The 18,169-nt window shown below is 29.3% G+C and overlaps 1 protein-coding gene across 1 annotated transcript in view; it reads right to left on the bottom strand.

Annotated features, from left to right (window-relative positions):
* Positions 1-18,169, bottom strand: part of LOC113375847 (neuropeptide CCHamide-2 receptor-like) — a 118,654-nt gene that overhangs the window by 41,540 nt on the left and 58,945 nt on the right. The window contains exon 3 of the mRNA XM_026615797.1: positions 11,251-11,426. Coding sequence (XP_026471582.1) covers positions 11,251-11,426 — 176 coding nt within the window. The remainder of the gene's footprint in view (positions 1-11,250; positions 11,427-18,169) is intronic.

Here is an 18,169-nt window from a genome sequence, read left to right as displayed (position 1 = left end):
AGAAACTCTATTGGCAACGAAGGTTTTCCATTTATAAGATGGAGATCTTATCCACGAAAGAGTAATTGTGGAATCGCTCCAATAAAATTCTTTGTCAAACGCGATATTTAATGCACGTTTAGTTATTTGCGCAAGATTTGCTAGCAGTTGTGCCGCACAAAGCTCGAGACGGGGGAGTGTAATATTTTTTAATGGTGCTACTCGAGATCTTGCCGCTATTAGTTTGATTTTGATTTCAGAATATTTGTTAATAGGCCGTACATATATACACGCGCCGTAAGCTTGCTCTGATGCGTCAGCAAAGCCATGTAATTCTGTGTTTATACGATTATTACAAAATATATGTCTTTCAATTTTCAAGTTTTTATTAGATTTTATTTCGAAACAAAACTGGTTCCATTTATTTTCTAGTTCCGAAGGAATGGGCTCGTCCCATGATAAGTTTAATTGCCATAGGCTTTGAATTATTTGTTTTGGTATGACGATAATTGGAGATAAAAAGCCCATAGGATCGTACATTTGCGCTGTTGCCGATAAAATGGATCTTTTACTAACTATTTGATTTATTCTTATATTTTTGTAGTCAAATTCAAAACTGTCTGTTACCAAATTCCAAGATATACCTAAAATTTTGATAGTTTGTTCGCCGATGTTTAAAGTTGGATTATCTGCATTTAAAAGTTTTGAATAATTAGAATTAAATTTATACAGATTGAATTTAGCTTGTTTTAAAATATTACAAAGGTTATTTTTAATAGTGAATAATTCGGATATGTTATCAGTTCCAGTTAATAAATCGTCAACGTAGAAATCATTTCTGAGAATTTCGCATTCCTTTGTATAGTTAGTTATGTTTTCTCTGGCTAACTGCTCCAAACAGCGTATGGCTAAAAACGGCGCAGATGCTGTCCCGTATGTTACTGTATATAATTGATAAATTTTTAATTTGCTGCTAGGATTGTCCCTCCAGAATATTCTTTGCATTTTTCTGTCGTTTTTGTGAACCAAAACTTGTCTGTACATTTTTTCTATATCAGCTGTAAGTACAAACGCATGTCTTCTGAATCTTAGTATAATAGAGAAAATATTGTTTTGAATTGTGAGTCTAACAAGTTGTAGTTCATTCAACGACAGGCCTGCATCGGTTTTGCAAGATGCATCAAAAACTACGCGCAATTTCGTTGTTAAACTGTCTGGTTTTATCACCCCGTGGTGAGGCAAATAGAAACACGTCGCGGGTTCGGAAGATTCGTTGACTTCGCTCATGTGCCCTAGTGTTATATAAGTATTCATGAAATTTTTGTATTCGTTAGATAGATTTTTGTTTGTTCGTAAACGGTTTTCAAGTGAAATAAAACGTTTAAACGCGATTTGCTTACTATTCCCTATTTTTTTTATATTGTCTGTAAACGGAATTTTAACTATAAATCTCCCGTCGTTTGCCCGCGTTGTATTGGCAACAAAATGTTGTTCGCACTGTTTTTCTGATTCGGTAAAATGTTGTATATCGCTGCACGCTTCCAGTTCCCAGAATTTTTGAACTTGAGTTTCTAAATTAGCCGTATGATGACATATCGTAAAAGAACTGGAATTGTTGAAAAGTACGCTGCCAGCAATAACCCATCCGAACTGTGTATTTTGCAAAATAGGTCTACTTTTTTTACTAGATGAATATATCCTTTACAAAATATATTCCAAAATATTTCCGAACCTATTAAAATATCGATTTTATTGCTTTTATTAAATGTGGGATCCGCTAATTTTATATAATTTGGTATATTTAAAATATTTTTATTGAATGATACCGTCGGCAAATTATTTGTTATATTATTTAAGATAAAGCAGGATAGATCTAATGAAAAGTTATTAATGCACGATTTTAAAGTAATTGTTGTTTTTGACTTAATTTCCGTTGAATTTTGATTTATTCCCCGGACTGACATATTTATTGATTGTTTATGTAAACCGAGCTCATTAGCAAACTCCGTGATGAAATTGGATTGTGATCCCGAATCTAATAATACTCTACATGCTCTATATCTATTATTGCTATCTAATACGTTAATTACTGCGGTTGATAAGATGATTTGACTTGAATCATTTTCAGTATGGCACGAAACATTTTGTGGTGCATTATTAACAGCTGGTAATTGGCTTGAGTCTATATGCAGAAGACTATGATGATTTGAATTACAAAAGGCACAACGATTTAAAGAAGTACATTGATCGCTGTTGTGATTGTAACGTAAGCAATTCGTGCATAGTTTTAATTGATTTACTTTGCTTACTCTATCTTCTGGAGATAGTGTCCGAAAACCTTGACATTTGAACGGTGAATGAAATGGCTCTTTGCAAATTGGGCAAATATTTTTGTGATTAGTGGATGTAGCGTAAGACTTTGTATGTTTTGTGTAATTAGGTTTTATATCTTTAAATTTACTAGAGTTTCCGATTCTTGTTTCAGTCGGATTAATTGCTTCTAATATTGTGCAGCGTTGATTTAAAAAATTGCTAAGTTCGGAAAATGTAACTAGTTCAGAGCCTTTATTTATTAACATCTCCCACTCTTGATGAGTTTTCTTATCAATTTTAGAAATTACAAGATAATTTAATAACGCGTCCCATTGATCGACGGGTTGTTGTAACATTTTTAGGCATCTTAAATGTTTATTAAACGCGTCTATTAGATTACGAAGGTCTCTACCTGATTCATTATGCATGGGCGGGTGATCGAATAATTTTTTAATGTGATTATTTACGATTATTTTCTTATTTTCGAAACGCGTTTTCAGTAAATCCCACGCAATTATATAATTATCGGCAGTTGCCGGTAGAGACTCTATAAGGCTTGCCGCCTCTCCTTTTACGCATGATTTTAAATAATAAAATTTTTGAGAATTACCGATGTTACAATCATTATGAATTAAAGAAGAAAACGAATCATAAAATTGTAGCCAATTTAAGTAAGAGCCGTCAAACTGAGGTAAATTGATTTGAGGTAGTTTTATGTTGCTCGAATTATTTGTTATAGTGGTATCATTAGAATTACTATTCGAACTAGTATCTGACTTACTTGATGCTGCCTGACTAAGTTTAAGTAAAGTTGATAAACAATTATTATGTTTTTCAAAAAATTCATCTAACTCTATTTCTATTAAATTATTAATTTGACTTTCGTCTTCTAGTAATGCTGTTATACTAATTACGGTATTTTCAAAGATTTCAAACGAAGGCTTCACATCATCGATGAGGCGTTTTATGTCTGCAATATTTAAGTCGCAAGCAGGTAGTTCCGACATTTGCCTGCACACTTTTTCGTATTTTGTTAAACGTGTTTTAGTAACTCGCTGTTTCATTTTGAGTTTATTTAATGATTCCATTTTGACACAGATTGAATTAAAACTCTAAATATTAAAATAAGGAAAGATTGATATGAAGGAATGCTTGACTAACCTGATATACTCGCTGCTTGCTGTGCTCGCTCGTAGGTGTAGCGCCAAAGTTAAAACTTCCTGTCTTGTTTAGAACTTTCACTTCATTTAATTTTTGATTTAGATTTAAAATTTTAATTATTTTCTTCGCACTGGTGATCAAATCCGGTTCGTTTTGGACCAATGTTTTTTTGTTGAAGTATAAGCTCAAGGACCAGATAGAATTAGTGGCTCTATCAACCGTTTTAAATGTAAATATTGATTGATAACAAATAGATATACACTTATTTATTTATAGAATATAATTTACACTGTTTGTATAATAAAGTTTTAGTATTGATATAATATTGGAATATTTGAATGTGGATAGCTTGGCGACCGGGTTAAGACTATATTGTTAGTGCCGGCTTCAGGTATCTAGCAGGACCCTTTTAGTTAAATCTTGAGATGCAAATTGCCTATGCGTCGTTGCAAATGTAATATTTCTTAGAAAAATGAGTGCAGCGTTGTCACGTCTAATTTGGCGTGAACAATATATATATATATATATATATATATATATATATATATATATTTATTTTATTTATTTATTTATTAATTTTACAAGCCGTCGGTATAATATTTAATATTATAATAAGGCTTAAGTCAATATTTTATAGGTTTAATATAATTTACCTAATTATTAGCTATTTTATTACTTAATTTATTTACTATAAACCTATTTATATTTACTTAATTATATATATATATATATTTTTTTTAAATATAACTAGCTTGTTTGTTACAAGTGTTTTTAAAAATTTAATAAGTAATTTTAATAAGCTTTACAATACATACTTTTCAATATTAACAAATTTTAGGTTATTTTATGATATTTTAACAAATTTAAGTATCTTATATTATTGTAATTATTATTATTATTAATATTATCATTATCATTTTTATTGTTATTGTCAAATATTTTTACAATTTTTTTTTTTTTTATTTTGCAAATTTTAAGGTATTTTGATGAAGGAAATATTTTATTTCACAATTTTTAAGTGTTTTTAAATATAAGTTTTGGTTAACTAATTATTAAGTATTTTAACAATAACAGTCAAAATAAAAAAATTAAAATTTTGTTTCACAATTTTAAAGTGTTTTGAATTATAAGTTTTTAGTTAACTAATTATTAAGTATTTTAACAATAACAGTCTTATGAAAATAATAATTAAGAAAAAAAAAAAAAAAAAATGTTTCTCAAATTTTTTTGTTTTTTAAATTGTAAGTGTTTAATTAACTAATTATTAAGAATTTTAACAATATAACAATAACAGTTATATAAAACAAAAAAAAAAAAAAGAAAAAGAAAAAAACAAACAAAGAAAGAAATAATAATAATAATAATAGTAATTTAGAAGTATTTAGTTTAACGAACGAATTATGTTGTCACGAGCATAGTACACATAGACATGGCTGGTAAGTGACATCAGTTGGTTTGGGCCCGTAGATTCGGAGGGATTTTTGCCATCGTCGATCCATCGATCTTGCTGCTGCCTGTAATAGAGAAATTTCTTCGAGCGGGAAAAGTCGCGTTAATGATTAATTGAGATTTTCGGGAAAGTAATTTGAAAAATCGAAATTTAGAAACTCCGGAGGGCTATAAAAAGTTAAATCCTTTAACGCATTACTTAGTACTTTATGAAATTTCTTGTTATCAAGGGTACGAACACTTAACGGCAGTTTATTCATAAATTGTATACCCATACCGCAGATAGTATTAAAGGAACTGTGTAGTTTATAGGTCCTACCTTTAATTATTTTATGTCTCGTATTGTGCTTGGTATTTGACATCGAAGACAAATTAAAAAAGTCTGGATTATTTTTTATGAAATTAAGTGTGACTAGAACAAATATACTCGGTACTGTTAAAATTTTTTGTTCATTGAAGATATTACGGCATGATGTCTTGGAGGATAGTGAAAAAATTATTCGAATTGCTCTCTTTTGAAGTTTAAAAACTTTAATTAGTTCATTAGAGAAACCCCAAAATTGGATACCGTAAGCAATGTGTGAATAGAAATTTGCGTAATAAATAGAAAGTAAACTGGATATTCCAATTTTTGATTTAAGGGTTCGCAGGATAAAGCATGTACGCGTTAATTTGAAGCATAAATGGTTGGAAACGTGTTCAGACCAGTTAAGATTCTTATTGATATAAACTCCAAGAAATTTAGATACTGAAGAGGAGTCAAATGAATAGTTATAAATTGTAAATGAGGAAATTTCATTCGCTACGCGCGTTGCTGTACAGAAAGAAATAATTTGGGTTTTGTCGTTGTTTAAAAGAAGATTATTTATATTGAACCATTTCGAAACGGAATCCATGACACTGTTCAATTTCGTTACGAGGTCATCGTATGTTCTAGCTTTGATGGTTAGACAAGTGTCATCAGTGAACAAAATAAAGTCACAAAGATTTGAGCAATTAGGTAGGTCGTTAATGTAAAGAAGAAAAAGGAGCGGTCCAAAAATTGATCCTTGTGGGACACCCATTTTCACGTTTAATTTCCTCGATATAACTTTACCACCGGTGCTATTGTCCAAATATACGCTTTGAGTTCTGTTTGTTAAATAAGATTTTAGTAATTTAAGCGAGCTAGAACGAAAACCATACATTTCTAACTTATCAATGAGAATATTGTGAGATATACTGTCGAACGCTTTGGAGAGATCGCAAAAGACGGCTACACAATAACTTCCATCTTCAAATGAGTTAATAACATTTTGGATGAGGCTAAAAACCGAGTGCGATGTAGAGTGTTTTTTCCGAAAACCATGTTGGTTGTGAAACAAAATATTGTATTTATTTAAGAACCCAGAGATTCTGACGTGCAAAATTTTTTCAAACACCTTATCAAAAGAATTAAGAAGAGAAATAGGTCTGTAATTGCTCACAATATTTTTATCGCCTTTTTTATGAAGAGGGCGGATTTTGGAGTGCTTAAGATGGTTTGGATAAACTCCCAGCTCAAAGCATTTATTAATACATATTAATAGGTTATCAATAAAAAGGGGATAGAATTCTTTAATGATGCATGTAGGAATTTCATCCGGTCCCGCGGAATAGGAAGATTTAATAGCTTTAAAAGTACTTGTAAGTTCCTCAATTGTGACAGGAAATAAAACAAAGCTATGAATATTTCTAACAATATACGAAACAGGGGAGCAGCAAGTGATGTTCGAGATGATGGAGGAAGTCAAATTTGAAGCCTCATTAACAAAGAAGTTATTCATTTCGTTGGAAATATCATTAATGTCATTAATTATTACATCATTAATTGTCAAAGATTTAATTTCTACCGCAGATTTACGTTCTAGATTCAGTTCAGAATTAATGAGAGACCACATAGTTTTTTGCTTGCAAGACGAGTGCCGTATTAAATCTTCGTTGAATTAAATTTTTGCTAGATCAATTAAATCATTAAACGTTTGCCTATATTTCAAAAAGTAAATTTGGAACGATAAAGTACCATTCCGTTTGAATAGACGCTCTAGAAATTTTAATCTATTGAATGATATACTTAAGCCCTTAGTGAACCAGGGCAAATTCCGTTTAGGGGCCTTGATTTTTTTTGAAGAAGGGAAAGCTAAATTAAAATTGTATAGAAAGAATGACATGAAATTATTAAATAAAGCATTAGCGTCATTATTATCCTGAAATACGAGGCTATCTTTTTCCAGTAAGGCTTTGAAACATAGCTTATTGGCTGAGTCGAAAATTCTCGAATAACTTATTTTATTGTTGAATGGTTTCGCCTTAGATGCAATCGTAAGGGATATACCGTAATGATCAGATAGAGTGGTGTTTGTGACAGAGGATTCAATGAATTGTACATTAGTAAAAAAATTGTCGATACACGAGGCCGACTGTGGAGTTACACGAGTTGGAGTATGAATAGTCTGGCTCAGATTAAATGATTGAATTAAGATCTTAAAATCATCTAACAATTTGTATTTTTTATTAAAATGGATATTAAAATCGCCGCATAAAATTATTTTATCGTATTTATTAGACAGCTCGTTAAGAAGATCGTAAAGGAGAGTATTAAATGTGGAACCATTTTGGTCTGGGGATCGGTAAACACAAATTAAACAAATATGACCATACTCAGGAGATATTTGGATAGCACAGTACTCAAATATTTTTTCAACACAACTAATCGTTGCTCAGATTGGTTTACAGGCATATCGATCTGAGGTAAAAATACAAACACCGCCATGAGCAAAATTTTGTCGACAGAAGTAGGACTGCAAACGAAAACCTTTTAGTTTGACCAACTGAAGTTCAGATTCTTTGAGCCAATGTTCAGCAAAACACAAGACATCAAAATTTTTGTTTTTGGTGATTATTTCAATTTTATTTAATTTAGGCGATAATTTCTGTATATTTTGAAAAAAAATGTTTATATTAGAAATGCTATTCCTGGGAAGAAATTGATATGATATGATATGAGTATATATATATATATATATATATATATATATATATATATATACTCATAATATGTATGGGTGCTATGTTATCTACCCCAACAAATGCATTACTAGTAGAAAGTGGGGAAATGCCGTTAGAGCTACGAAGACAATTCTTGTGCGACAAATTTGTATTAAAAAATCTTTCAATAGAAAATTCGCGTTTCATCGAAAATGTAAGTGAGGTAGCAGTAGACACAAGATTAAGTAAGTACTGGGCTAAAATTAAAACACCCAATTTAGTGAAGAGTTTCATAAATTTAGTAAGGGCAAAAAATAGTCTAGCTAGTTGCAAGAAACATCTGTATTATGACATGGAAATTTTTGATAATTCAAACAAATTGATTGATGTTTTCAATGCAAATACACAGAATTTGGAACAGTACAAAATTATCTACACGGATGGTTCAAAAAACAATCAGAATACTGGATGTGCTGTGTATTGCAGTACGAATAATGCTGAATTCGGATTCAAATTACAAAACTTTGTGTCAGCGTATGGGGCTGAATTGATTGCAATTAAGAAGGCACTAGAGGTAATAATAAATTATCAGTTTGCGAAAACAATCATTTACACAGACAATCAAAGTTGCATAAGCAAACTAAGAAATTTAACAAAATCCACAACTTTGCAAGAGGTAATTTACTATGAAATTTTGAAGTACATCCAGCAAATTCTGTGTAAAGGAGGTGATGTAAAAATTATATGGGTTAGAGCGCATTCCGGCATCGCAGGAAACGAAATCGCGGATAGAATAGCGAAACAGGCAGCTGATAATGGTGAGGTCATTAATGAGGCCACGTTAATTGACTATATAAATGCATCCAAAAACAATTGTATGCAGCTGTGGCAAAATGAATGGGACAATACATCCTCAACCATAGGTAACTACTATAAAAATATTAAGCCGTCTGTGAGCAACAAAATATGGCAACGGCTATATAAGGATGAAAGAAGACATGTTCTAGTGGCATTAACCAGGCTAAGGTTTAATCATGGTAACTTTCCTGCCCACATGTATCGATTAAAGCTGGCACCATCAAATATATGTGTCTGTGGAGTAGCAGTTGGGACTTCGCAACACCTTATTCTTGAATGCATCATATACTACAAGCAACGTGTAAATTTAATTAATGAGATCTATAGAAACAAAAATGTTAGGAAACCATTTAATCTAGTGACATTATTATCTAATACAGAAATATATAAGTTTTTAATTAATTTTATAACGGAGTGTAAAATTAAGTTATAGAATTATGTGTAGACAACCTTATAAGTATACATTTTATATTATTTAGAGTAGTAATAATTTATATTAGACTGTAAGTGGCTAGATGTAATTTAGAAGCCAATAAAAATAAATAAAAAAAAATATATACTCATATCATAAATTGATATGATATGAGTATATATATATATATATATATATATATATATATATATATATATATATATATATATATATATATATAGATATATATTAATTTGGAAATATGAACAAACAACACTCTTCTTGCACTAATTTATTAAATAATAATTTTCGCAAACGTTTCGAGACTAGGTTTGTCTCATCATCAGTGTGTTATAATTAAAAAAAAATTAAAATATGGAAATCTAAATTAGCATTTTGTGTTTTTCATTACAAGTCGTTCACTGCTCGCTGCTCATTTAATACCAACGGTCTTCGGTGTTCGTATTCTCTCCCACTTGAAAACCACTTGAAATTGTAATGTCACGCAATCAGATAGGAAGAAAGGATTAGGGTCCAGTTGAAAAATAGATGTCGTTAGGAGAAAAAATATTCTATGATGAGATGGTTTGTTTATAAGATTTGTTATACATTGTTATAATTAAAAATGTATGTACATCTATATATAAGCTACAAAGTATTATTGAGATTCAGATATGTATCATGTAATATATTGGTATCTGTCCGTAAATTTACTGTGTTACTTGTATGGGCTATTAACATCGATTCTGCAATACTTCTTTTAAATAAATCTTGTTCATAATATAAAATGTGCGGATTATTGAAATCGAAACTATGGCTGTTAGAGATAGCGTGGTCTACAAGTGTACTTTTTTGTTGTATGTTATTATTCTTACTTTGTTTGCGTTGTAATTCGTGCTGTCTTAATCTTTTTTCTAAATTTTGACATGTTTGCCCAATATATGATGAATCACAGTTCAAACAGTTTATTTTGTACACCACATCTTTTCTTTTTTTTAGTAGGTGTATTGTCTTTAATGTTTGTGTATATGTCTTGCAGTTGTAGTAAGGGTGACACGGATATGTTAATATTATGTTTATTAAAAAGCCTTTTAGATAAAAGGTGTAAATCTTTGTCTATATATGGAAAATTCACAAAACATTTATTTTCTGATACAGACAAGTGATTTGAGCAATGTGTGGTTATTGATTGTTTGTCTAATAAAAATTTAATTCTATTTTTAATTATTGGACTGATTATTTTGTAAGGGAAACTATTCATGAGTAATGTGGTAATGACTAATTTGATATTGTGATTATGAAATTTTGGGTTAGATAAAAGAATTGCATGGTCTACTAAACTGAGAACTGTGGATATGTTTATATTGAGAGGTGTAAAAGAATTAAAATTAATATACCTGCCTGACCAGCTATCTTTCCTGAACCAATTGGTAATGCAAATACCGCCGTCGTTAATGAGCTGAACATCAAGAAAATGTATAGAGTTATCTTTTTCTAATTCTTGTGTAAATTGTAAATGAGAATTATAATTATTAAATTTTTGAAATATGTTCTCTATATCATTTTTGTTAATTAATAAAAGCGTGTCATCGACATATCGAAAATATAGTAGTGGTTTGCAAATTGTAGAATTCAACACACTGTTCTCTAAATCTTGTAGCACTAAGTCTGCTAAAACGGGACTTAAAGGACTTTCCATAAGACATCCTCTAATCATAGTATAAAATTTATTATTGAATTGGAAATATGAGGCCTTCAGTAGTAAATCTATTCCAGAAATGAATGTTATCTATTATTCACTCAGAATACATTTGTTATAGATAGATATATATATATATATATATATATATATATATATATATATTATACTGTCCGATTCTAAATAACTCATCAATATATATATATATATATATATATATATATATATATATATATATATATATATATATATATATATATATATATATATATATATATATATATATATATATATATATCTCAGCATCCATTAACATGTAATCACAAGTAAACAAAACCCTATATAAACTAAGATTTTCTGAACAATCACTTACTTTGCGTAGATCTCCTCGTAAGGGCCTTGAGGAAACGGCGAACAGACGCATATTGTGTGGTTGGTCACGTTGTTTAGCACAATGTCAACAGTGTCCGAAATAACTGCTGCAGGCAAGGCCAATAGTACTGCCAGCAGCCATATAAAAGTTGCCATTACGACCGTCATGGGACGAGTCTGAAAAAAAAAACGATAGAAAAACAATAAATGGATACGTTATATACATACAAACCGATAAAATTCGTATTTAGTTTTAGAGATTGATTAAACTGAAGCTGTTGAGTAAATCGAGCTAACAAAAAAAATATTTTTCATTAAATTACACCCATATATATAAATATATATATATATATATATATATATATATATGTTTAATTTGAGTTTAATATTCGGGCGTAACATCAATAAAACTAGTATGAGAGTTTTTTTTTAAGTTTATTTATTTAAAATCCATACGTTTCGGCTTGCATCTTAGCCATCATTCAGTGGTAATCAAATTAACTATAAAAATTGAAACTAAATAAATTATATGAAAGAAAATTTCATGGAAAAACAATAATAATAATAATAATAATAATAATAATAATAATAATAATAAAACACTTACAATTTTGTATCCTAATATAGCATATGAAACCATTATTAATCTATGGTATGAGTATATGCACATTGATAAGATATATACTTTTTGACATCACAAATGGTAAAACACACTAATAAACATGATAACTTAACAAGTTGTCGAAACTATGTATTTACTCTTCGGAGTTTAAGATGGAAATGTCACATTTTTCCCAAAGCAGTTTTTAGCATGTGTTAAATTTTTTTGGAAAATTTAATTTTTAAAGCTTTATCAAAATCTTTATTTTCGACAGTACTAGTTTCCTTTACTTTCAAATATTGTTTCCAAAAATTCCTAACTTTAGTGGTTTTTGAGATATCACTGGTAGACCTTTGTTCCCGCGGATCTTTAAGCCTTGCTCGCTTTACCCTATATTCATTCATATATATATATATATATATATATATATATATATATATAATATATACCTGTTACCCATTATTATAAAGACAGTGCATCGTTTAACGAGCAAAATCCGTTAAAAAGACTGTTTACGTTACAGAAGACAAGTAGAGTTTGCACATGTTGGTACCTCATTTTTTTGGAATTTACTTCCTAAGTCTCTGAGAAATGCTGTAAAACAATTCTAAACAAATTCAAAGTTCCAAAATATTACTGCTCTGCAATTAAATTACACGGAAAACTAATGTCAAGTTTAGCGACAAATATATTTGTCACTAGATAAATTAAATTAATAGTTAACTCTGCTGATGAATATTTCTAACGAAATACAGCTTATCATATAATTGAATAACGTTTAATAAACTTAATTTTAATTCACTTAAAAGTTATCAGTATCGTTCCCAACTAATATCTTTCAAACAGTTTCTGATTTTTTAAAATCGATTCAGTAGTATGAGCTTAAATGTGGATGAAAAGTTTCACACTTTTCTTCAAATTACAAAGAAACGGCTCGGCAGATCGTCACACAAAACTGACAAACGATAGCCTTCATTAAGATATATCTATTTAAATTTTTGAAATCGGTTCAGGCGTTTTTGAGAAAACGTTGATCAATGGTCTAATTTTGACAAATGCCAAAAAACGATACTAATTTTTGCAAACTTTGACGAATTTTTAAAGTTAAACGAGTTGTCATAGCGCCGTAATATTTTAATATGATCTATAAGACTATGGTATCTAGCGTGAAAAAAAATCATGAAAATCGTCGAGCCCAGCCAATCTTTACCCAGAACTAATCAAGTCGATACCGAACCAATATCTTTTGAATAGTTTTTGAATTTTCAAAATCGAGTTGAATCGAATGGGGGCTAAAACGTGGAAAATTTTTTTTTTCACTTTTCTGCGATTTACAAAGTAACGGTTCGGCCGATTGTAGCGCAAATCGGTCCAGCCGCTTTTGAGAAAACGTCGATTTACGAAAAAAATCGGTTCACACAGAAACACACACACATACTTTTTCCAAATTTGGTCTCATTCGATTCAGAATGGCTTGATTTTTTATGAAAACATAAACTTTTCCTTTGTACAACATAGACATAAGTACAATTTGAGGATGAATGGAGACATAAGAGCAGGGGAATACAATCTGAATTTCTAATGTTAATACTGTATAGTATAGTGGTTGCTATGTATCAGTTTTGCTTTTATTCTGCTCGTTCAATTTATTTTTTTTCATACTCAAAACTTGCACGTTGAAAATGATTCAAGATACACGTAAGTACAATTTGGGGATGATTAGAGACGTAAGGGCAGATGTACAAAATCTGACATTAGGTAATTTAAAACTAAATAATATATTACTTATAATGTGTTGATATAATTTGATTATTCTAGTTCAATTTAATTTTTCCCGGTGATTGTAATTTTTATAAAAATCTGTGATTTTTAAATATTATTATCAAAGATTATTTTGTTCTATATTTGACTTCAATGCAGGTTTTTTCTCTGCACTATATACCAAAATATCTCATATTTGGGTGGTCCGGCCGTCATGGTGTACTGATTTTAGCAGTCATTTTCGATTTTTTGGTTTAATTTTGGTTGCACAGATTAGTACAAATTCGAATTAATCAATTTCAGTTTTATTTTATTTTTTTTATTCTAAAACAAAAAGTGTTATTGCTAGCTTAATATTAAAGCAAACAGCGCCACGTGTTTTTTTTTTAAACGGCACGTGGTACAATTTTTTTGTGGTATAAATTAGTACAAAATAAGTACTAAATAATACAACAGGTCTAGATCGATTTTGCAAATTTAGTCTTGCTCGCTTAAGAGTGGTCATTTCCAGTCAGCCTAGATCAGGAAACATAAAAAACGATAAAATGCAATGGTATGTCGACTTTTACAAATGATCCAGTTTCAATACAGTTTTATACTTTTATAAAAAGTATTTTTTTAACTTTCCGTAGGGTAAGTTATTGTAATGGGTTAAAAATCGAAATTGAAAATTTTTACATTTCTCGACGTTTTGAAGGTTTCTGAACATTTTGGCATACCTCAGAAAAAATGGATGTGTGTGTGTGTATGTATGTATGGGTACAAATTTCCAGTCACGTTTTCGGGCGCATGAATCAACCGATTTGAATGGTTCAAAAAACATTCGATTCCTATTGATAGGGAGATGAGCTGATTAGTTTTTGGCAAAGGCAGGTCCAGCAGTTACGAAGATAAAATGCAAAGAGTGCAGAAAATAGAAATCGAGTTTTTTAGAGAACAGAGCATCCGATTTGAATGATCTACAAAACATTCAATTGGAAATGATTGGGAGAAGTGTTTATTAGTTTTTGGCAAAAGCAGGCCCAGCCATTTCTAAGATACGAAGCTAAATGTGCAAAAAATGACAGTTTTTGAGAGAACTATGCGTCCGATTTAAATGCTTCAAATAACTATCTGCTTGTCTTAACAAAATAATTGATTTTGTAAAAAAAAAATTTTTTTGTATATCGAAAATAATTCTGATTTTATTTTTAATACTGACTATAGTTTTAATATAATTTAAACCAATAATTTCAACTTTGCAATTCAGTTTATATAATTCTTATAAATATTAGACAATGTTACAATATTAATAATAATCTATTAGAAAACATTCAGTATTCGTCGAATATTTCGTAACGGTACGGGAAGTTTCAACAATTTTCCTTAAGGCACGATGCCATACACCCCACTAGTTTAATTAATAATTTTCCACGACTATTATTTAATTTGAAAAAAAAACGTTACTTGAAATAAAACTACTTTGGCATTATATGTCCAAGATACAATGACAAAGTTTTCTACACAATTGTATGGATCTGAGAATTGTACATTTATAAAAGCAATCTTTATAAAAAGGTTTATTACTAATTACGAAACATAAAAAAGGAAGTTAAAATTTAAATTGAAAAACATAAAAAACTTGTCACATAAACAATAACCTATTATAAGAGCAACCAGTATGGTGTTGTCAACTTGACAAAATGGTAAAAAATGTTTGTTGATATTGAACATTTTATTTGAATTGATTTGGAGCTATTTTTTTTCATAAAGTTTCATTTTCTTGTATATTAGTTCACTTCAGTAAAAATAGGTATATAACCAAAATCCTTGAATCTAGTATCTAATATACATACAACTTCAAATGTTACTACCAGAAATTCTTAACGTCTATTGTATAAAAGTCATTTCAATAATCCAATCATTTTTTATCTAGCTCAATACTTATCAATTATTGTCATTTTTGGAAACCTTTTCACTAAATTTTGATCAGTCTATTCTGAATATAGATAGTGTTACCAGTGACAGATGTTTTAATTCCGATAATAATGTACAAATATTCTTCAAAACCATAAGTATTACAGACATTAATATTCAAAATCTATAGCGATTTTATTTTCATATTTTTCTAAAACATAACAAAGCATAATTAATGTAATATTATGAAAAGGCTATTGTAAATTTTCTGCAGTATATAAAATCAATCCTTGTTGTGCTTCACTGCTATAATTTATTAAGTAATTTATTAAGTAATTTAATAGTATGTTGGACATAAGTAAAGTTCAAGTAAATTCTGTTGCCTGAAAAATTATATTTGAAAGAAATCATGTTTATATTCCCAGATAGTTTTTTTTTTTAATTTACTAAGACGATCGCGTTCTGAGTAATTAGGAATTTCTATATACGGATTATATATTTCCATTATGTTCCAAATAGTCTCTGATCTATTATGTGTCTATCAAAACACAGTCTGCTGCCAGCTGTCGAGGCGGCCCCAGACTTAAAATTTAATTTAAAAAAAAGTAGTATTAAAAACTGCGAACGTCTAAAAAAATTAGCAAACTAGTTTTAACACTGTCGTGTATCAACTCGTCATTTCCATACACATCGGTCAATTGAATTTTGACTCAAACATTATTTTTACCTTATCTTCAGCGAAAGGGTAATTGCGTGTAATTGATTAGAATCTTACTCGACTCATTACTTATTTTATTATTGTTAGAACTTTATCAAAAACCAGATAATTCGGATTTATTTTTGTTGATTTAAATTTGGCTTTTTGTTTCGCCGTGCATAATATAATCGAGTATTGCTTTTGCATAACTTTTTTATCGTGAGTAGCCGTCATTAATGTAGATTTTCTTTTGCATCCACTATTTACATTAGTTTTTTTTGTTCAGAGGATTTAAATCCGAAACTATAAAATCTGAATTACCTATGTTTATTAAACAAGAATATATCTAAAACTTTAATTCAGTGTATAAGCATTATTCTTAACATATACCATTATATTCAAACTTTTCAATTGTTAAAACCATTTTTAATTTACAAACGCAAATAATTATGAAAAAATAATGAAAAAAAACACGAAGCAGGTTTTAAATGAAATTACAAGTTTTCAACAATTGCTTTCTTCCAAGTTTTACCTTTATACTATTATGCGTGTTTCGCCATTATACCCGCATTATAACTTTTGCTTAACTATATTGACTCTGGTTTGATTTCTCGTGTTTTAAAATCATTATCCAGATATTTACTTATAGTTAAAACTTTATCCAGCACTTTTCAACTTGAATGCAATTTATGTCATATTTTAAATTACGTCCTTTTTGCTTTGAAAGGATAACAAATAACTTGCGAAACTTGTTGAGTTATTTAGGCTTTGATATACAACTTTTTAATTATGGCATAAGTCTATATTCCATAGAAAATCGGATAAAACATTTACTGATACATCTATTTAATTTATATATATCTTATATATAAAAATGGAGCTCTCGATAAAATAATCCGCTAAAACTCGAAAACGGCTAAACCGATTTGGCCAGTCTTAGGCTTGAAAAATTCGTGCTAATCAGTAGGTTGTCGGAAAGGTGAGATATTATTTCAAAATCGAGTAGAAACTTTACATTTTTAATTTGATTTTTTTTTGTAGAAGCGTAATTTGAATAAAACAATGGACGGTGGCTCATACGTCAAATGTCAAATGTTTTGACAGATGATGTTTAATTACGTTTAATAGAATGTTTTACGTGAGTATTATTTAATTATGATTAAATTGAAGTAAGTAGTTTTGTTTGTAGTTATATTTATACACAAAAACGTTAACGGATCGAAAGTGTTAAGAGAAACTCAAAATATCAAATTTTTTGAAATGTTAATATGAAAATGCACTTTTTGGCGTTGTAGCATTTTTCTTTGTAAAACATATTTTTCTCAAACATAGTGCTTTGAACGATCTCGTTTGTATAATTACATACTCATTGGTATTAATAAAACATTTTCCAGGTTATATTATTTTTTATTTATGTTATTTAAATTTAGCACCTAAAGGTATCGATCAAAATGACATGTTGTCGAATAACATTTTCTCAGTTATAATTTCCCAGAAATTATCGAATAATTATAAATATATATTAATATCGAATAATTAAAAAGGTTTACCACCGATGTGTCAAAAACCAGTAAAGTTAAGCAATGTTTAACAACAATATTTGAAAGGAGAGAGAAAAAGATGTATAACCAGATATAACCTTGATTCTCATGACTTTTCTATCGGGAGATAAACGGTAATCTTTGAAAATTCATAATAAAAGTATTTTCTTATGTTGGTAGTTTTTTGGCATCAGTTAGAAATGTAATTATTTTGTAAAATACCTTTAGGTGCTTTAAAATTAAAATAAGACTTTAAACCTGGTTATCACCGGGCCGTTCCAAGTTACTCCGCCAATAGGGTAAAAATGTCTAAATAACAAATTTTTGAGAGACAGCAAAAAACACATTTATACAATGATGAAGTAGCTGCCAGTTTTACTTAACGTAGTCAGATAATTGTTCGTTTGTTTTGTTGTGACATAAT

Source organism: Ctenocephalides felis, unplaced genomic scaffold (assembly GCF_003426905.1).
Source record: "Ctenocephalides felis isolate EL2017-DRISC unplaced genomic scaffold, ASM342690v1 CF-g0.4_SCAFFOLD_01886, whole genome shotgun sequence".
NCBI lineage: Eukaryota > Metazoa > Arthropoda > Insecta > Siphonaptera > Pulicidae > Ctenocephalides > Ctenocephalides felis.
This window is presented reverse-complemented; position numbering and strand designations above follow the sequence as displayed.